This window comes from Atheta coriaria, unplaced genomic scaffold (assembly GCF_025399875.1).
Source record: "Atheta coriaria isolate IRGN ID8LTWV9N9 unplaced genomic scaffold, Caltech_Dcor_3.1 hic_scaffold_4_pilon, whole genome shotgun sequence".
Lineage (NCBI taxonomy): Eukaryota > Metazoa > Arthropoda > Insecta > Coleoptera > Staphylinidae > Dalotia > Dalotia coriaria.
In genome coordinates, this window is record NW_027045446.1 from 3,003,695 (window position 1) to 3,025,274 (window position 21,580).

The window sequence follows — 21,580 nt, forward strand, 5'->3', positions numbered from 1 at the left end:
CCGGCGATAAAATTAATTAGGAGTCATAAAGGTGTAAGATTTAAGTAAATTTTGACTATTAGAGGCTTTTTGCGGGATTTATTGATGAGTATATAAAATAATTCATGAGGTGTCTTTTTTTTCGATAATGTGACTTAAAATATTAGTATTTATTCAGAGAATTTTTAAATTGTAAAATTTGGCAGGTAACGACGAAAATATCAATCGGGAAATTCGAAAAATCTTAAGTGCGTGTATTCAGCGAGTCAGCGCCGGGCGTTTTTCGCCGATTTCGGTGTCTCATTGCCTCGTTGCTGAAAAGCTACTCCCCACTTTTAAGCGCTCCGCACGGGAATTATTATTTATTCGATGTGTCGCCGCTCAGCGTTCACATATTACTGATAATATCGCTGTTAAGTACACATATTGTTCGTATTGTTTATAGGTACAGTGAATTACCTGCCGCACGCGAATTATTACCTTGTCAAACAACATAAAGTGCATAAGTGTCCAGTGCTTCAAAAATTTAAAAAAGAATTAAAAGTGAAATAAAATGGATCACAGATTTTCGATAAAAATCGTAGAGCCCCAGGAGACCGCCGTGCAGTTGACGAGGTTTTCCAACGGTAGTTTGAACGCAGCTAATGGTACAAATGGTAAAAACACATCGACAACTTGTTTGTACAATAACACGCCGAAGAGGAAGAAAAGTTTGGTGCAACTCACAAGGGAGGCTTTTCCACGGCTGGAAAACTATCGGCAATCAAAACGCGCGCTGAAGAGGCCATCTTTGGGAGAACTACATGGCGGAGATGATGTTGTTAAGGTAAGCGTGCAAAATTCTTCAAGTCAATCAATCTTCAAACTTGATTTAGTTATATAAACCACCGTTATGTTTTTTTTTTATCACAAGATTAATTCTAAAACTTTAATATTTAAAGCAACGTTTGAAATATGTGTTTGAAATAATTAAACATTCATTTTTTTCATTCCCAATTATAAAACTAGCAATTCTAATAATGCAAAAAATTTTACGTGTGTAATTAAGTTTTAAAATTCGTGAAAACAATTTTTTGTTGCGTTGAACAATACGTGTAGTTAGTTTAAAAACTTTACTTAAAATATATATCGATATTATTGTTATGGGAATATTTAAACAATACGTGATAATCTCTAACGAGTCGAACATAGTTTGAAACATGTTTTCCTATGCGATACATAAATGTTTCGGTAATTTGGCGACAACTGTTGCGTTTTGACTGCCGTCGACAATTAGTGCGCCTTTTCGCCGAAACTCGTTTCCCACCTAATTGCTAGACTGAATTCAATGCCTCTCAAGGTTTAGGCTATCGGACTACACACGTAAGACACACATACCTGTGCAAATGTTTGTGTAAACACTTCGCTGATGAACTTGAACTTAATTGGCATTGGATGGCTGAGTGCTTGTTTCAATTAGCGATTGTTATCGATAATCCAAAAATGGTGCATCGATTCCACCCGTAAATATTGATACATTGTGTGTGATAAAAAGAAATTACTACCAAGCGAGAGTAATTAATTAATTTCACGTGCTTGTTTGTGCGTGGCTGGTGTGCAGGATCCGAACAAGGATGGCGAAGTCGCCGAGTCACAATCACCAGCCGGGCATGGTGTTAAACTGGGATGGATACAAGGTGTGCTCATCCCTTGTTTGCTCAACATTTGGGGTGTCATGCTGTTTCTTCGATTATCCTGGGTGGTGGCGCAGTCTGGCATCGGTAAATCAACAACTTTGATTTGTTGCTCATCTGCGTTGTATGAGAACAGAATGCAATTAACTTTAGAATATTATTCGCAGGAATGACGATGGTAATCATTGCTATTTCGGCGGTGGTCTGCGTCATTACGACACTTTCTCTTTCGGCGATTAGTACAAACGGCGAAGTAAAAGGAGGTAATAAATAGCGCAATCTGTTTCATATCATAAATCTACGTCTTGCCATCTTCCACAAATAAATATGTTTTAAAAAAAGACGCGCGTTGCTTATTTGGATTTCTTTGCGATGGTTCTAGGTGGCATTTACTACATTATTTCGCGGTCACTGGGCCCCGAATTCGGCGCGTCCGTCGGCGTCGTGTTTGCATTCGCCAACGCCGTGGCGGCGTCAATGAACACAATCGGTTTTTGCGACTCGCTAAACGACCTGCTGAAAAGCCAAGGCTTGAAAATCATCGATAACGGCGTCAATGACGTGCGTATTGTTGGCTGCGTTGCGCTGCTTATCATGATTATTATTTGCGCCGTTGGAATGGAATGGGAAAGCAAGGCGCAGAATTTTCTTATTGCGATCATCGTCGGAGCTATTGTTGATTTTCTTGTGGGGACTGCGATGGGTCCAGGGAGTGACGAGGTAAACGCGCAAGGATTTTCAGGCTTCAGTTGTAAGTCAATAAAAATATTTGGATGAATAATAGACTTAATAATGATTAAATTTCAGATGAAACATTCTCGAATAACTGGGCACCTGATTACCGCACACAAAACGACATCGATTATAATTTCTTCCAAGTATTCGCGATCTTTTTCCCCTCGGTGACAGGCATCCAAGCAGGTGCTAATATATCAGGAGACTTAAAGGTGTGAACGACGTATATTTTTCTACGTATTGCGAAACCCCGATAATAGTGTTAATACGAAGGTAATCAAATGAGTCGATTTCGAATTCCAGGACCCGGCGTCGTCCATTCCGAAGGGCACAATGCTGGCCTTGGCGATATCGATGTTCTCGTACGCCCTGTTTGTTGTTTTCGCCGGTGGTGCAGCCATGAGGGATGCAAGCGGAAATGTTACTGATTTGATCAACGGAACGTTGACCAACTGCACCAGCGACTTTTCCTGCAAATATGGTCTGTTTAATAGCTACTCGGTGATGCAGTTGATGTCCGCCTGGGGACCATTTATCTACGCTGGATGTTTTGCCGCTACGCTCAGTACAGCACTCACCAATTTACTATCAGTGCCGAGGCTGTTACAAGCGCTCGGTATTGATAGAATCTATCCAGGACTGATTTTCTTCTCGAAGGGTTATGGAAAGTCGGGCGAGCCTTATCGAGGCTACGTGCTTACGTTTTTCATCTCGTCCGCCTTTGTACTCATCGGTAAGTGTTCGGCGCCAAAACAACTCGCCGATGATGTAAACAATTCGGCGTCGACTATTTTTGGCACATCTTGAAATTATGAATGTTATGAGTAACGTTCTCACATATCTCTGGAGATGTTGACACATCGAATTTTCCGATATTTTCCATCAATTCGGCTGTATTTATAACAGTCTGTCAATATTGTTTTGCTTTTTTCTCTGCAGCTGATCTCAACGCCATTGCTCCATTGATCTCTAACTTCTATTTGGCTTCGTATGCTCTTATTAATTTCTGCACGTTCCACGCGGCGTTAATTAAACCATTAGGATGGAGACCCACGTTTAAGGTAAATGGACTTTAAAAATCGATTTCCAAGAAAAAATTAAAAAACTGTTTTATAGTATTACAACACATGGTTAAGCCTCTGCGGGTTTTTCATGTGCGTTGTCATCATGTTCCTGATCAATTGGCAATCCTCGCTGATTACATTCATCGTCATTTTGGCGCTCTACCTCATTGTCGTTTACCGGAAACCAGGTAAAATTACAACTCGACATTCCCGGCGAAAATTACAGTCATTTCAATGTCATTAACAGACGTGAATTGGGGATCTTCGACACAAGCGCAAACGTATAAAAGTGCCTTGGCAACATGTCATAAATTGAACAGCATCAACCAACATGTGAAAAACTACGAGCCACAAATTTTACTGCTTTGCGGTTCACCGCAGCATCGCCCACCGCTGTTGGACTTTGCCAATTTAATAACGAAAAACAATGCGCTGCTTGTCATCGGGGAAGTACTGCAAAAGAAAATGTCGCATCGTCAGCGTTCGATCAAACGTCGCGCTGCTTATCAATGGTTCCGAGAAAACAAAGTAAAGGCATTCTATTCGCTCGTCGACGACATCAGTTTCGAGCTGGGCGCGAAAACATTAATGCAAACATCCGGTATTGGAAAACTCACGCCCAACGTGCTGATGATGGGCTTCAAAAGCAATTGGCGCGTGTGCTCGACAAATGAACTCACCGCTTACTTTGAAGTACTCCAGTAAGAAAACAAACAATACCATGATATATGGCTGTAATAAATATATGTACTAATGATTTATGTTGTAAACAGTTCTGCTTTTGATAATCGTCTCTCTGTGGCTATTCTACGCACACCGGAAGGACTCGACTTTAGTAGAATCCTAGACAATGAAGAAGACAATGCAATCAGCACTGATATTTCACTAACACAGACACCATCTCGTCCCGATTTGCATTCGAATCCATTCGCTATTACGCGCATGGTGCACGCCGACTCCAATTTGAATATTTCAAATGTCCCATCTGTGTCGGACTCAGTGCAGTCTATTACCGTCCTCAGTAAGACAAAACAAACAAAATTTTATGAGTGTTGCGTAAATTTGAACTGAATTTCCAGACGGTACAGCTGGAACTGGAAAGTCTGCGCCTCCTACGGCTCCAAGTGGGATTTTAAAGAATAAAAAGAAGACTGCAGTGGATAAAATTCTCTTTACAACGCCTTCCGGGAAGGAAATCCCCGCGAATGCCATTGACAGTCTGTCGATATTCAAGAAAAAGCAAGGTAAAGGCGTTATCGACGTCTGGTGGCTTTACGACGATGGCGGCTTGACAATGTTGCTGCCTTATATCATTTCCTGTCGCCAGGATTGGGAAAGTTGTAAATTACGTGTATTCTCACTCGCTGGTGATAAGAATCAACTTGAAATCGACAAAGAAAAGTAAAAAATCAAAAATTTTATCGAAATAAATCATTTCATGTATAAATTTTATTTTTAGCATGTCTGACTTACTCAAAAAGTTCCGATTGAATCACTACAGCCTAGAAATGCTGCATATTTCCGACCGCCCACAGGACTCGACGATTAAATTCTTCGATAATCTTTTGAGTGGTTTCACCACATCAGGAACCACAGCGCAAGGTATAAAATCGTTTTAAACTGAAACTCGGAAGCAGTAAAACTCAAGATGAGCATATGCTTAATTAATGTTTATATATTCTCACAGATGGTATGGTCACAGAGCTGGAGTTGGCAGCACTGCAGGATAAAACCTACAGACATTTAAGATTGCGCGAGCTGCTTCTTGAGAAGTCGAAAGATGCCAATTTAGTTGTGATGTGAGTTGCACGTGTTCAAACGTGTTGAACGTGTGCCAAAAATATCCAAGTGTTTATGTTTACATTTTTAAATTTTTCTAGGTCATTACCGATGCCGCGCAAAGGGACCGTCTCAGCGCGGTTATACATGGCGTGGTTGGAGACATTGACAAAAGATCTGCCGCCATATTTATTGGTCAGAGGCAATCAGCAATCAGTGCTGACATTCTACTCGTAGACAACTTCATCCATCAATTATCAGTATTGTATTATTTAACTATTGAGATTAGTGCAACGCATATATTTATACTTTTATCAAATATGACGTATGACGTAGATTAGGACGTAAATTTCTTGTGATTACCTATCTGTATACTAATATGCCTAGAATGTGTCTGTAAATACATTTTTAAGATATAGAAATTCGCTTATTTATTCTTTTACAGATAGAGAGCAGGCATAACATAATATATGATCATCTTTATAATACATAACAACGTTTAGATATATTTACAATACGTGGACATCACACCAAAATTTATCTTTTGGACAACTAGACTAAATTTAATTCAATTTTCTTTAGCAATCTTAACAAGTTCATATCACAAATATTTTATATGGAATCCAGGGCCCCGCCAGTCAATTTTGTAGCATATAAATTTATTACCTATTAAAATTAATAAAAATATTAAAAAATTAATTTTAATTGATGATTAAATACTTACTTTGTAAATAAAATGGTATTGGTCTTTAGTTTGGACAGAACTAGCTCTGTCACGCCTAATCCTATACACGATTCGGGGAATGTCGACAATACGCCGCAGCTCGAATTCCCTTATCGCAATATCACATGCAATTACGGATCCTGTCCGGCCCGTGCCCGGACTGCAATGGACAACAACCGGACTTGAATCTGGCTGTGAACTTCTACCATTTGACGTTGTAGACGTAATACCATTTTCCTGTTACAATGAAATATATAGCATTAAAGTTTCTGTTTAAACTTTGTAGGAGTTAACTTACCTTTGGCTCGGCGTTCTGAACAAGGCGAATGTAACTTCTCGCTTCAATGAGGAATGCAATGATCGAGTTCTCCTCCTCTGGAACGCCCTTCTCCGGCCAACCTGAATACCAAAGGTGCGTGACTTCTCGCCAGCTGTTAGATACCATGTTCTGAAAGTTACGTAAATATTACCAACGTGTATTAAACAAAATTTAACATTAACTTACTTTCAGTTGTAAACTGGATATGATATACTTGTCCTTAACTTCACGTTTTTTCAATGTCACTTGAAAATCGCCAAAGAGACGATGACAATCGACGACCTCGGATGGTGGCAGATAATCAACGCACTTCTCCACACCATTCTCAAAGAGATGCGTCAACATTAGGATGACTTTCGACTGTTGTTCCCAAATCATACGCCAGAAATCATTCACGGTGTTGTGTAATGGCGCCTGGCATGCGATGTAATAGCCTCGGGCACCTTTGGGTCCCTGCGGTAATTGGTCAACAAACTCGGTCACAGATTAAAGCACATTGCACAGACTCACCGTAACATAATTGGCATTGATGTAATCACTGGTAGGATCGTCCTCCAACTGCGCGAGGAACACACGACTCTCGGGCAGTGGAATCACGTTCGCGTAACGATTCTTGCTCGCGCAACCGTCGGGCAGTTCATGCATCTTGGCGCTGACGAGTGGAATCTCTTCGAATTCCGCACGGATCTCGTCGGCTTGGTTGGCAAAACGCACAATTGCTTGGAAATTTATCGGATGACTAATACTCGTCTAAAAAATAAAACAAAATAAAATTTAATAAACATATTTATCGATTTATATTGAATATTGTCAACTTACATCATCATCAAAGGCTGGATTGCCATAGGAGCGTTTGGAGCCACGAATGGCGTTCTTTCTTCTCACACTGTTATAAACAGAAACATTGTCCATACTGTAAGCGTCCAAACTAACAGGTGTGCATCGTTGGCCATAATTGAATCGTTTCTGCCTCCGGCGCATCACAAACTATTCGGAAACAAAGCAAATTATAATTATAAACCTCAATAGACAATAATATACGAGAACTAACCAAAAGTACAGCTAGTAATATCAAACAGATAGCACCAACGGTGGATAAAACTATTGCAATAATAGTCCCGCTGCTTGCGCCTTCCGGTTCGGGCGTTCGTGAAGCTTCTTCCGGGACATCAGACGCAGCATCCTCATTTGTTGTAGTTTCAACTGTTGTTGTAGTAGTTACTCGTTCTGGTGCTTCCGTGACTGAGTGTGTTTCATTAACAGCCTCTACTTCTGCTTTTTTAGGGATATTTTGTGGAACCGGTTTTATTTTACGTACATCCATGTAATCATCATCTGTGACTTCTTCTGTGAAGTCATCTAGTTCATGATCTGATGATGTATTAGCTTTTTTTATTTCATTACTCGGCGCTGCTACTGATGTAGATTCATATCCAATTGTTGTGTCTGTGATTTGTTGAAGAGTTGTTGTAATTAGAGAAAATAAGGTTGATGCGGAAAGTTCTGGTTCGGTTGTTGTTTGATTATTTATTGTAACAGATTTTGATGCGGATTCAACTGTTGATGTAACTAAATCTAATTCAGTTGTTGTTGCAGCTGTAGTTGTAGTTGTAGGTGTAGTTGCATCATCATCTACAGCTTGTAAAGTTGTTGTTAGGTTTTCTGCTTCTGTTGTTACTGTTATTGTAGTTGTAGGAGCAAAAGTTGTAGTTTTTTCTAAATCTTCTTTTTCTTCAGAAATGGTTGTTTGTAAAGCATTTTCAGTTGTAAAACTTCTTGCTGTTCAGTTGTAGTTGTAATCAATTCATCCTCATGAGTTGTACTGGTTGTTACAATTGTTTTATTTAAATTTTCCGTAGTGGTTTCCACCTCAGGCGCAGCAGTTGTCGTCGCAGTCTCCGTCATTTCATAAAACTTTTCCTCCGACCCATTCACCTCGAATGCACTCTCGGTCGTCGTAGCGAAATCGTTCTCAGTCATTTCATAGAGTTTCGTATGCGAGGAGGGTTCGGTCGAAACGGACGCAGTTGTGGTCAGCGGTATGGGCACCAAAACCGGATAGATATTATTCTCCTGCTGGGCCTGCTCTTGGTTGTTGGTAGTAGTCTCAAGCGACGGTATCAAATTGGATCTGTCTTGCGGTAGGTCGGTGGCCGGGCGATCAGTGGTGGAATTTCCTGTTTGCGGCTGCTTGGTAAAACCGCGCTTCGAAATGTTTATGGCCTTGTCGTTCTCGATCTTGTTGTTCAATAATGGACTCTTCGCATTGTGCACTTTCTGTACAGCATCGGACTCGTTATAGACACTCTCGTAGTTTATCTTCAAGCCCTTCTCGGTTTCGTAATTACGATGAATTGATGTTTTGTTACGTACATCGTCATCGCCGAGGATGTTTGTGTACCGTACGAGATCCAAATTGGTTTCGTTATGTTTCACGACTTCATCGGATGACGGTTTTTCGATTTGCACATTCTGGTCAATTTCGAGCTTCATTTTGATATCATTCTGAACTTGTTTATGTTTTTCATCAAAAATATCGTTTTCGGCGTGGTCAATTCATAATTTTCGTAATCATTTACGTTTTGCGACGTGTACGATGTTCGGTACGTTGTGTGCACCTTAGATACTTCCTGCGAGATGAATTTCTCATTCTCTGGCGACGTTTGTAGATCGTATACCTTATTGTGGAAATCGACGGATGTGTACTTGTTGATGTCGAGATCTAACGAGCGCGCATTTTCAGTGCGTCCATCCGTGCGATTAAAGTTCGTTTCCTTTTGCGCTTCATCGCTTTCAGTCGGTGTTGTTGTTGTTGTGGTTGCTACGGTAGTGCTCGCCTCAGTCGTTGTTGAAATGGACGCGGCATGATTTACAGTTGCGCATAATGCGACTAGAAGTGCAACTGCAAAACAAATATCCTCACATTAATAACGCGAGAAATGCGGATGTAAATACATTGCGCAAAGTAAGCAAATTTAAATGTTTTGATGAACAAGTTTGTTTGAATACGGGGCGTAATTTGCACAGCTGCAATGTTGCTCATATATCCTCCTCCTTGGTGAAGAGAGTTTATGCGGCACATTAACTGCACGTAGAAATAACTGTTTTACATTTCACACTGCCGCAAAGCATAATAATCAGAGCAGTGTAATTTTTCCATTTTGTCGCTCTGAGTGTGTCGCATCTGGCTGCCTCATTTAATACACAGAATATGCAAACAAAAATTTACATCAAGCCTCAGACACGTTTATATTTAGCAGCGAGTGTGCTGATAATTAATAATACCGTAATTCGATGCATGACGGATACGCCTCTGAGCGCAAGGAAATTTTTTCGGACAATGACATTGTAAATGTGTGCCTACACAAAAGCAATGAAAATTTATATCAATTGTACCTACACATCAATATTCTGAATTTATATTAATAATTTATATTAAAAATTATAAAAATAAAGCTGGAAAAAGCCGAATTTGATAGATTATCAAAAAACGTAATGAAAATTCAATTATATCTCGTAAACTGTTTTAAATATTTTTATGCTCTTTTCATATTTCGAAAGTGTAAGAGATTCTCTTTAAGATGCGTATTTTTACGCTTTGAAATTAATTGAAAACAGCCTCAAAAACGCCGCCAAAATTAACCAACTTTTGCGTTTCATCAAAAACGCATGATAGAAATTGGGTTATATTTCACTAATTATTTGTGTTATCTATCTGTTTTTATCATATATAGATAGCTTAAAAGCTTATCTTTACGATACATATTTTCCGCTTCTGACCACGCAATCTGCTTCAAAACCCCCCAAAAGCCCCCAAAGTGCAAAAAATTGTTTAAAATATATAAAAACACAACTTACCCAATAAATTTCGTTCTTTAAAGACCATAATCACATCCTAAGTGGATTAACTGAACGTTTTGATAAGCTGACACGTCTGTGATGATTGCATTATAATACTACGATTATAAGCTTTATATCTGCAAACACACAAAAAAAATAATATAATAAAAATAAACCACAATAAACCACAAGAAAGTAATTTTTATATAACCACAACCAGGAATAAATGCAATAAGACTTATGTAAATCACTAACAATTATAATAATTGATAATATCACTTCCTTATTGTTCAATCCAGCTACAAGTGTATTTTATCTACTCTTGCATGAAGTGCGGTTCGAGCAAATGACAGACAAGCGATGAAGTGCTTCGCTCCACTTTGCCGTGCGCTCGTAATGCCATTAAATAATCATCAACGTATCAACGATGAATGCAAGACTCGTTGAAGTTGAATGCAACGCGACAACTGACGGCGAGAATATTCTGCTATCACCACGAACGAAACCAGCGCAAAAAATAAAAGTTAGTGGACATGAATTATTAGAAAGAACGTATCCTTTCCGGCCTGATAATTCTCTAATTATCATTAGCAGCTGACACGAGAATAACTTTTTATTTAATACGTGTTTAATTACAATATTTATATATATAGTAAATTGTACGAGGACGATTCTAATGGTTTAGGTATTAAACAAATATAAAATTCTAATTAGTTGTTTAATTACTTGACCTACAAAATAAGGGTTAAATAAATCAAATGTCTGAGTTTCTAATTGTGTCATTTTTTTGCACATGAAATCAAATTTTACTTTTTTAATTGTTTTATAGCCGCAATTGCTATTTAGATATAAAACTAAAGAATGCGTGCAGTCAACTGAATAAAAAGAAATCGAAATGTTGTAGAAAAAGCCAACAATTATCCAATTGTTTAAAAAAATTAATATGAAGAAGAACAAAACGCACTGTATAATAATTTATATGCGTAAGAGACATTCGAACGCACATAAAATATAAAAATATAAAAATAAAGAACAAACAACACTCAATTGTTATGTTTGTACATTCATTCTTTATTATTTAGAAGGTTCTTATCTCATTTCATATTCCGTATTCAAAGACAATCGTGCAGTTTGCATTCACATCACGATTGCTTGATTTTTATTCATTACATATTATTGTTTTGTTATTTGCGCTAACCTTTGTCTGCAGCAAGTAGTCACTTCAAGTATATAGTTGTTTACATTGCGCAAACCTGTCGCAAACATCTTTTTTATATTTTACGAGGAGTATCATGAAATATTACAAATTTTACAACACGCGGCGTAGGTAATAAAACTGATTGCGTATTTTCTATTTTCTAGTTGAACTTATTTTTATTTTTATGTTTACAGTACGTAGAGTTTCAAAGGTTGCGCAACGCCGTATTAATTTTAATTGCATTTGCAATTTCTTTCTTTCAAGGTTAACCAACATGAACGAAAAGCACGTTGAGTGTTTCGTGCGCCTTTTTTGCTCATTTGCTTGCATTCACGTTCGTTAGGCATCTTCAACTTTTATTTATATTGAAATATGTTGATTCATGAAAGCATTTCAACAGCTGTATTATTAATAATCTGCATGTTATGCGCGTTGCTAAAGGTTACTTTATTTCTAAGTGTTTATGCATATATTGATTTAGTTGAAACTTTCAAATCGCTAGTTCAGTTCAATTAGCAAGAGACATTTAGCAACTTGCTATTTTCACTTTCCATTAGTTTCATTTTCATCTAAAAATATCAACATCCGTTGATTTCATCTGGTTGCCTTCAACCAGACGTGCAAATTTAAACTTTCATAACAAAATAACAAAATCATTCACACATTTATTCAATACAAAACTTTGTGTTATTTTCCGCTACATGTTATAGATCACAGTTAAAATTTAAACCGCCTCAATGTCAGTCAATCAACGAATTTAGCGTGACCTTAATGTTAGCAATAAATTAGACTATCGATTTTGAACTTGATGCATGTTATTCACTGCATGTTTAAGGCTACTCTGATTACTAACTGTATTTATCAGGGAATGAATTTTAAAAGTTTAAGGCCGGTTAAACACAAAAAGTAAATGAGTCATCAACAAAATCAAAATTTATGTATCATGGAAATGGAATGCGATTGTATTGCTATGTTCCGATTGTTATTATGATACGTGAGTACATTGTGATCATCTGTTCGCTCACAGATGTGACATAGATAAATTGAAGTTCGTGTTTACCTTACAGGTAGAATATTCATGCCGACTGGGTGTAATATTCCCCGACGGTACCTACTGCATGATAAGATAAAATGCGATAACGCATTCTGTCAACAACATATCAAAACCGTGTCATTGAAAAAGGAATAAGTATGAATAAGTACCTGAATATTATTCCGTTCGTAAATAAGTTCATTTCCGTATTGGAAAGTTGACAAAAACACACGATATCTATGACGATGATCAAATATGATGGAAATAACGGAAATATTTGAATATTGTGTATGTGCCTACGCAAATTTTAATGCTTTTGATGCTCCTAATAACAAACTAAACGCTTGAATGCTTGCGATGATTCGTTCAGACAGCAGCGACATTAATATTCGAGGAGAAACACGGATGTGGATGTGGGGAAAATGTAGCACGGACTTAATTTTTGCTTTCCGTGAGTCCGAACGTGTTGTACATAAATTACAATATTATTATTTTCATTATGTGTATGTTTTTATCTTAAGTAAGAGGAAAATAAAATGGAAAGCTGTATGTGGGGATCTTTACCCAAAGCTTATTTCTGTATTTCAAAACTTTATAACTTTCTTCATCTTTATTGTATACCGTAATTCTTCATCCAAAATTCCCAAATTTCCTAATATCTTTTATTACCTTGAAAAACCTAATCCCCGAGTCGGACGGTTTGGCACGACTCGGATTCCCAGAATCCAATGGTCAGCTTTCCCTCTCTTCAATGTCATACACTTTCTTCTACCAATCCAATCTATTACTTTCTTCCTACTTCCAAATTTCTTGTCACCACCCATCAACCTGAAGGGTTGCTGGTGGGTGACAAGGGTTTAGGAAAGACAGTTATTCCACACACTTCAAACTCTACAGTTCTACTAACTTCACTTCTCTTCATACTTCTTAATAAACATTGTTCGTGATAATTAAACATCGTGTCTTTTACTCACTCATCAATTATAACATTTGCACTCACTCACCGATCCCACAAATTGGTGACCCCGACGTGATATTTGCGAACATTAAACACACGTTAGTTTTTATTTTGTGGGTATCTGGTGAGTCAATATCTGAGTGCAACACAACAATGTCTACGACGAACGCAACATCAACCGCTACCAAGGACTCAATCTTCGATGCCTCTTCAGCTACAACTTCCACCGCAGAAGGCATCATTCCATACTTCTGCACCTACGATGCATCAACCGCACGTTCCGAGTTATCACCCAGGACGTCCAACATCGCCGCACCAGGTGCCGCCTCATCCTGGTATGCCTAGTATGCAGTTGTTTTCCACTGCCAGGCATGTGTCCACATGGTGGTCCACCACCGCACATGCCGCCGCATCTTAAACTCCCGTCACATACTTTTCCTCCGCATTCTATACCACTTCATTCTCACCCACAAGGGTAGGTCTAACTCTAATAACCCACCGCCTTCTCAACCACACTCTGGAGTACCATCATCACAGCCAGGTATTGCATCGCATCACATCACCAGGTCCTTCGACCGTACAACATCCTTCCTGCCGTTAAAGTGTAACAACATGCCACAAGTGGTATGTCTACACAGGCACAACAGAAGAAAAACCGCCAGGGTTAAGAAGAAAACAAACACCATAGCCGTGGCACGTTTGCCACGAATGTACCTACCCTAGAGACGTTTTCCAGAACTGTACTCTAAAAAGCATGGTGCTCACAACTTCGACCAACCCGACAGAGATCCCAGTTCAACCAGAGATCCAGCAGCAGCAACTACAACCAATCCCGGAGAATCCGCAAGTCTCTTTAAGCAACTCTCTCTCAAACGACAAGACTTAGGAGGCAGGTACGACTCACCGACTGTTTCCACGCTGGGTTCGCAGGATTTCATCTCAGTGCAACGCGCACATCAGCTCTGCTGCATGCTCTACCAACAACTCTCGAACGACGAGAGCTGGGAGACAGGTACGACTCACCGACTGTTTCCGGACTGGGTTCCCAAGATTTCATCTCAGTGCGACGCGCACATCACTGTTGCAACCCCTCGCCAACAAGTCTCGAACGACGAGATCTGGGAGACAGGCACGACTCACCGACTGTTTCCAGGCGTGGTTCTCAAGATTTCATCTCAATGCGACGCGCACACCACTGCTGCAACCTCTCGCCAACAACTCTCGAACGACGAGAGCTGGGAAGCAGGCACGACTCACCGACTGTTTCCAGGCGTGGTTCTCAAGATTTCATCTCAATGCGACGCGCATCACCTCTGCTGCATGCAATACCAACTCCGAAGAGCTTCTTCCGGCCTTTCCGGTAACTTTATCACTGGTAGGGGGGTACTGTGGGGATCTTTACCCAAAGCTTATTTCTGTATTTCAAAACTTTATAACTTTCTTCATCTTTATTGTATACCGTAATTCTTCATCCAAAATTCCCAAATTTCCTAATATCTTTTATTACCTTGAAAAACCTAATCCCCGAGTCGGACGGTTTGGCACGACTCGGATTCCCAGAATCCAATGGTCAGCTTTCCCTCTCTTCAATGTCATACACTTTCTTCTACCAATCCAATCTATTACTTTCTTCCTACTTCCAAATTTCTTGTCACCACCCATCAACCTGAAGGGTTGCTGGTGGGTGACAAGGGTTTAGGAAAGACAGTTATTCCACACACTTCAAACTCTACAGTTCTACTAACTTCACTTCTCTTCATACTTCTTAATAAACATTGTTCGTGATAATTAAACATCGTGTCTTTTACTCACTCATCAATTATAACATTTGCACTCACTCACCGATCCCACACTGTATAAAACGACGTTTCTTGAAGCAATTAAAATTCATTTATTGCAGAACAGATAAATAGATAATAAAGAAAAACAGAAATTTGTGAAATTTTAGCGGCAATTTGGGGGCGCAAAGAGCGGAATATTAAAGATGGTTGTCGACAATCTTATAGAAAACTCTTGTATAATCTAAATATAAAAAGAAATTATAAATATCTGCAATAATTACGGAAATATAGTGAAATTTCTAAAGCGTGATTTCGGACCAGAACAAAAATTGCGCAACTTTGGCGCGGTTTTTGAGGCTGTTTGGGTGTAATTTTGGTGGTGGAACTGACGTATTGCAAAGAGAAACTCTTACTCAATATAAATATGAAAATAAATTATAAATAACTGAAATAATTGCGGAAATATAACGAAATTTTCAAATCGTGATTTTGAACGAGAACAAAAATTGCTCAACTTTGGAGACGTTTTTGAGGCTGTATGTATGAAATTTTGGTAACGGAATACACGTATTGTAAAGAGAAACTCTTTCCTAATCTAAGTATGAAAAAAATTGTGAATGACTAAAATAATTACTGAAATATAGCAAAATTTCCAACGCGTGTTTTTCACCCACTACAAAAATTCGACAACTTAGACTCCATCTGTTAAATTTTCAAGATAAATATAACAATTTTTGCCAATTCAGCATCATATGTTAAACCTAAAGCTACTCTAGAAGTGGACAAAATGACATCAAGCAAATCAACTCATCAAATATGGCAAACAAGTACGACTTGAAACTACCGATTCAACTGTCCCACTTTCAATCTGTTATGCACAATAAAAACCACTCCGCCATTCGCCATTAACTACATCACAACAACAATTAATGCATCTCTTGAAAAACACTGCTAAAAACAAAATAACCACCAACTTCAGTTAACCATGTTAACTTATCCAAATGACTCATAATGTCATATATTCCAAGCCAAATATCGACACACTTCCAAATGCATGAATATTATTAATATATTCCAGAACACTCGACGTAAAAAACACCGTAAGGTCAAAATAAATCATTTAGAGTATTGAATTATTAACTACACATTGGAAAACGATCAGAAATACTCGTTTAATAAAACTTATTATTCAGGCGCGAATAATTCTATTAGTGTGTATTATGTTGAGCTGATAACATTTCCAAGTATTACCTGCATAATTATTTCATAGTTTGAATGCGATTGTTCAATAATTTCATTTCAGTGTGTAGAGGAATTTGTATTTGCACCGCGCGGCCGATCACGATCGTGAATAACATTAAACGGGTTTTATACCTGTAGCAACCGGCCATAGCATAAATTTTATCATCATCGAATAGATTTTCTCGGTATAATCAAGCAATGTGAGAAGTATGTAGGTATAAACCAGTTTATTACATCAGTTTAAATATGAATATTTTTGATTATTTTCATCAAAACCGTCCGATATATAAATTTATCACCTGCTTTATTGTAATATCATAAAATACACAATTACATAATGTGAAATAAAACTATGCGATAACGATAAAGGTATTGTTCATGCCCGCATGCGTCATTTGCAAATATGAATTCATGTTTAAAACAATTATGAATTGCAACTTTCAGTTTTTTAATTTTTTTAATTTTTTATTCTGCAAACCAAGACAAAAGCTACCAACGTGATGGAATTTCATAAGCTGTACAAAGAAAACAATTCGTCATGCAAATGTGTGACATGCACGTTTTGCGTTTGTGTTGATTGTGAGTCGTCCAGGAGTCAAAACGCGGCGAGAATTTTAATTGTGATGCTCTTGCCTGTGCGGCTTGCACTTCAACTTCACAGAATGGAAACAGTGTACTTGTAATACTCTTGGAATGTGTATGTAAATGTCGAGAGGTCTTCGTGGAACGCGTGTGCATTGTGTTGAAATCATTCCAATGCTATTGTAATGACGCCAAAACTATCGAAATAATTCGTGATTAATAGAAATAAACGTGACTTGATTGCAAAATAAAAAATATCTTGTTTTTATCAAAGTGGATTTCATGTGCCTAGGTACGTAGATATTGTTTTGCAATGTATGCGAAGCATGAAGCGAACAATACCCGCACATTACGTGCGCACCGTTATCAATTCGCTTTAAATTCATCCAAATAAGCGGCGTGATAAAAATGATAAATTAATAAATTTACAATTATCTTGTTGTATTTTTATTCATTTTTTTCTATTTTGAATAAAAATATATTTTGTGGCCTTTCCAACATGGTCATTATAACAAATAGAAATAAATCTGAAGAACGATCGCGTGCACAAAGGATAAAGTCGTGGCACGAGGCCACTGGCCTCACAAAATGCCATCAAATAACATTTGAAGCCTCGGGTTTCATGATGGCGATCATGATTCAGATGATTGCGAAGAAGGTACGAGCACAACTCGAGCAGCGCGTAATCACCGTCCAACAAAACAAGCCACAAATAGAATGAATGAGCAACAATCTAGAGTCTTAACTTAACTACAGCTACCAACAACGTTGCGCGTTGTTGTTTGGTAAACGGAGATTGTGCAAAACTCTTCTTGACCACACTTTCCCTTTGCGTTCGCGTGAATTATTTTCCATTTCGTTGCGGTAACGACGTGAAAACAAATTCTATTCTACACTGCGTGCTTATCATGCTAATGACAAATCTTTTCACAATAAAGATTTTGATATTGCACGCCATTTTCTCTTGACCTTGCCGAAGTGTTTTTGCTTTCCATTTTTGCGTCACCTTCACATCATTGATTCTCGAATTCGATAATTGTTTCAAGAGAAAAACTTCGGACATTAACCGCACCGCACCTTGGACATTACAAAACCCTGAATATTGTTATTTATTGCTTCACGCTTCAAAGCGCTTTATCACAAAGTAATTTTTTTTTATACAACAGCTAAAATTCATTATGCAATGCGCTAGTTTTTTGAGTTTGACAAAAACTGGTTTTAAATCGGTTCAAAAACTTCCGCCATGTGCGCACGCGTGTTTTGTTTACTCAACAAAAAAACAACAAAATAACTTCTTATTGCATAATTTTAGGAAGTGCTTCCATTTGCACAATTTTTTCATTATTGTCTAGTCACCGATAATTGTGTTTATATCAACTTACCACAATTTAATTATTTTTAATTTTGCAGTTGGTAATTATCCAGTTTGCACTTGTAACGCACTGAATACTCATACACACAAGCAAGACGCGAGCGAAAGAAAAGTGCGGGCACCGCGTGCAGCTATTGCCACAGCATAGTTTGAACTGAAAACACAGCCATCGGACACTACGGCGAACGCCAAAGTTGTTCGCTGAGTTGTCAGGCGGGGGAATTACTACGTCTCGCATCACGTGCATGGTACTCGCTCTACGTACTTACAACTACATTTACAAGCGCACACACCGTACACAGATTATTATGCTGAACGGTTACTGCAGGTACAGGTAAGTCTCCGCACATCAAGCAATACTTGTAGGTATCTACTGCGAGTACTGGTACTGCTATGCAATCGAAACACATTCCGCTTGTGCGCTGTACAATGTTATGAGTCATATTACTATGGAAACATTGGAAACTATGTTCAACAGTGTGTTTTTCAATCGTTAGTTACGTCTGATAATGTTATTAGTGTGGGACGCGTGTTGCAACTCGCATTGGCTTTAATTGGCTTTTTAATTCGATTTGTGCAGCACGTGGAGTTGTGAAGCTTGCGCTCCAAATTGCAAATAATTCGTTTATGGGGTTACGGATTATTAATTTGTAAATTAAAAACTAACTAAATAGAAATTCAGTTTGATAGGAAATAGGTTCGGTTGGCATGCATGATGATTAACAAACCGCAACGCCGATTCGCACTGATTCACTTTTGCATTTCGTGTTTTCGTGTTTATTTTTATAAATTTCGAGCGCTCTCACTATCAGAAAACACATAAGTAGTGTAGCACCTTAATTGAGTGCTTAGATATATAAACAATCAGAATCTTTAATTTGTTGATCTCTGTCAATTTTAGTTTATGAGATAATCGCAATCGAAAATCTCTATTGATAAATTTCGCCTATTTTTTGGTTATTAATTATTTAAGAACTTTGAAATTCTGAAATTTCATGATTTAAATATAATATCTTATCTTGTGGAGAATTTTCCGTAGATTAAGAATTTTCAATCTGTGCCTCTATATCGTTTTTAATTTACGAGATATTCAAGAAAATCGAAAAAAATTTTGAAAAAATGATAATGCGCTCTTTTTGGTGCTTTTAAACACGATTTCTGAATCTTTACGCCCAGAATTTTAATTATTTTCTTATCTTATTTCATAAAGAATTTTCTAAACTTTTATATTCTTTAATCCGTTGGTGTCTAGCGCTTTTACTTTAAAAGATATCTGTAACCGAAAATTCTCGATGTTTTTTCGAATTATTTTATCACCCAGAACATTTTTATACAAATTTTCACTTACGTAACAACAATTTTTACGAGCTCTTATATTCTCTGTTATTTAATATAAAAGGAAATTTTGATTACGTTGCGCATTTCTGCCTCGCCAAGCAATTACGTCTATTATTGTTTTTATTACGAAGCGAAACGTTCGAATTGCGAATCGATCACTGATTACACTGCATAAACATGTTTTGCAGCTATAATTTGATTTTATATGTTGATACTCGATACGATTAACATTATTTTACAGGAATTTAAAGCGAACACGACCGTTGATAAAACATAACACCCACCCAGTTAAAATTGGGCTCATGTTTCGAATGAAATACATTATGGCGATATGGTAAAATCAATGAAACGAAAAGGGTAATGTTGCCAATCCTGATGCTTGTTTCAGTGGATTCGCCTGGAGGACCCATAATTCACGATAGCGCAGCGGTGCTCGCGGATTATAAGGGTGTGCGTTTTGGGTAGGGCCAGCGGGAACAGCCAACCCCCAGGACCGCCTTTGTGGACTTTTCCGTAGCAGGAACACATCAAGTTCAGGAGCGCAAGCATGCAGCCGGGTCGTTGGACGACGGATTTCGGGAGAGAACCCCCCACGCCTACTTCTGCGGTAGGCGAGAACAGAGAACAAGAGTTTTCGTCGCTTACTGCAGCACGCTCCTAGCAACACCCATTTGGAAATATGTGTTTGTGTGAGTGACGTGTAACATAACATCCAGTTCTACATTGCATTCATTCACTGATCTTATCCTAGATTCCTGGTAGTTGCAAGCGCCGAAGCCGCTACGTTATTGTACCTGTTCGTTGAAATCGCCTTTCAAATTTCACGCCCTACACAATCAACACGAGAAAATCTATAACCAACCATTTTGAATCTTGGACATCTTCTACTACTTCTTAATTAAGTCTATTTGTTTATTTCTAAAACATTTCCTCGAGCCTTTCTTCTTCTTAGTAGTTAGTAGTCAATTTCTACGCCCAAGAAGATGAAATGCACCTTTTTAGTCACAATCCACGCACAGTTTGTTTCTTTCTCTCCCGAAGGCAGCATTCTCGCGGGTTCTGTTGTCCCGTCACTTGGGGGACTTTCAAAGACGTGTAAACAGTTCCCCTGATTTCCCATGTGTGTCCGACAAGTGCTCGAAACCAACCGGCTCCACCCACAGTAGGCAGACTGATTTTTTGTTTTGTTCCTACATCTGCGTGCGAGCGGCTTCGTGCGTGCCACCACATATGAGGACGTTTCAAATCCCTATATGCAAATGAATGTCTCAAACGATTAGGGTCGCATGAGGGAGCGGAGGTGCATGTGTGAACTGTGTGCCCAAGTGCCAAAACCAGTTCGGGTTACTATATTTCATGTTTAATTTTTGAAATAACAAAGAAAGAAAAGTAGAAGTTTCAAAAATTCAGTTTTTCGGTGAAATAATTGTTTCTTTTACAAAAGTAAACAGCATGCAATGAGTAAAATTGATTAATTTATTGAAACATTCATTTATGATACTTATTTATGATGCTTATATTAATTCTTCACATGCAATTAAAAGAGAAACACTGCATTTCAATCACCTTCGAGGCTTTTAGTTAATTTTATTGTGTTTTCTGTATTTTATAAAAGAAGCGATGAACTTTTGTGCAGTTTTATCCACACCGTGACAAATTCAACGTCTTTTCTGTCTGCTGATACTACTCTGTCTTTATTTCCTGTTATCCTGCTACCTTATATAAAAATTTTGTGGAAAAAGCTAGAAAATCGCGCTGTTTCATGTGCAAACACATTTTATTATAATATATTCTCTAAATTAAATAATAAATTAAATACGTGCAATTAAATAAATAAATATTATTAAACAATACACAAATAAAACAATACGAAGTAAAAAAATGATTGCGTGTTGTTAATTAATATATTCATGCAGTTTATTTCTTAGATAATCTCTCAGTTTATTTATTTAGTTATATTTTG

General features: G+C 38.0%; 2 protein-coding genes and 1 long non-coding RNA gene across 3 annotated transcripts; 1 reads left to right on the forward strand and 2 right to left on the reverse strand.

Moving 5' to 3' along the window:
• The first annotated feature begins 153 nt into the window (after positions 1-153).
• Positions 154-5,652, forward strand: NKCC (sodium potassium chloride cotransporter). The gene is made up of 14 exons (XM_065300178.1): positions 154-805; positions 1,580-1,739; positions 1,820-1,915; positions 2,035-2,403; positions 2,460-2,599; positions 2,691-3,120; positions 3,327-3,448; positions 3,504-3,639; positions 3,699-4,152; positions 4,225-4,472; positions 4,531-4,852; positions 4,911-5,053; positions 5,139-5,250; positions 5,332-5,652. The coding sequence occupies exons 1-14, from the start codon at positions 533-535 to the stop codon at positions 5,465-5,467; spliced, it is 3,141 nt and encodes a 1,046-aa protein (XP_065156250.1). The 5' UTR covers positions 154-532; the 3' UTR covers positions 5,468-5,652.
• LOC135790125 (uncharacterized) lies at positions 5,636-18,451 on the reverse strand. Its single transcript, XM_065300179.1, is given in 11 exon segments — positions 5,636-5,896; positions 5,955-6,191; positions 6,253-6,402; positions 6,460-6,726; positions 6,784-7,023; positions 7,093-7,260; positions 7,325-7,992; positions 7,995-8,813; positions 8,816-9,175; positions 10,132-10,250; positions 18,290-18,451. Coding segments are annotated over 10 exon segments (2,991 nt in total). The 5' UTR covers positions 10,160-10,250; positions 18,290-18,451; the 3' UTR covers positions 5,636-5,842.
• On the reverse strand, positions 12,916-15,168 carry LOC135791041 (uncharacterized). The gene is made up of 2 exons (XR_010547904.1): positions 14,021-15,168; positions 12,916-13,932 (listed from the first exon to the last, which is right to left on the reverse strand). It is a non-coding gene; the product is annotated as an uncharacterized lncRNA (long non-coding RNA).
• Positions 18,452-21,580: the final 3,129 nt, after the last annotated feature.

What these genes read in the sequence shown, in the direction of transcription:
- NKCC (XM_065300178.1), top strand. Translation starts at nt 533, where the DNA reads ATGGATCACAGATTTTCGATAAAAATCGTAGAGCCCCAGGAGACCGCC. An exon ending in GGTGGCGCAGTCTGGCATCG is followed by an intron (nt 1,740 to 1,819) that starts GTAAATCAACAA and finishes TATTATTCGCAG; the next exon opens with GAATGACGATGGTAATCATT. An exon ending in GCTTACTTTGAAGTACTCCA is followed by an intron (nt 4,153 to 4,224) that starts GTAAGAAAACAA and finishes TGTTGTAAACAG; the next exon opens with TTCTGCTTTTGATAATCGTC.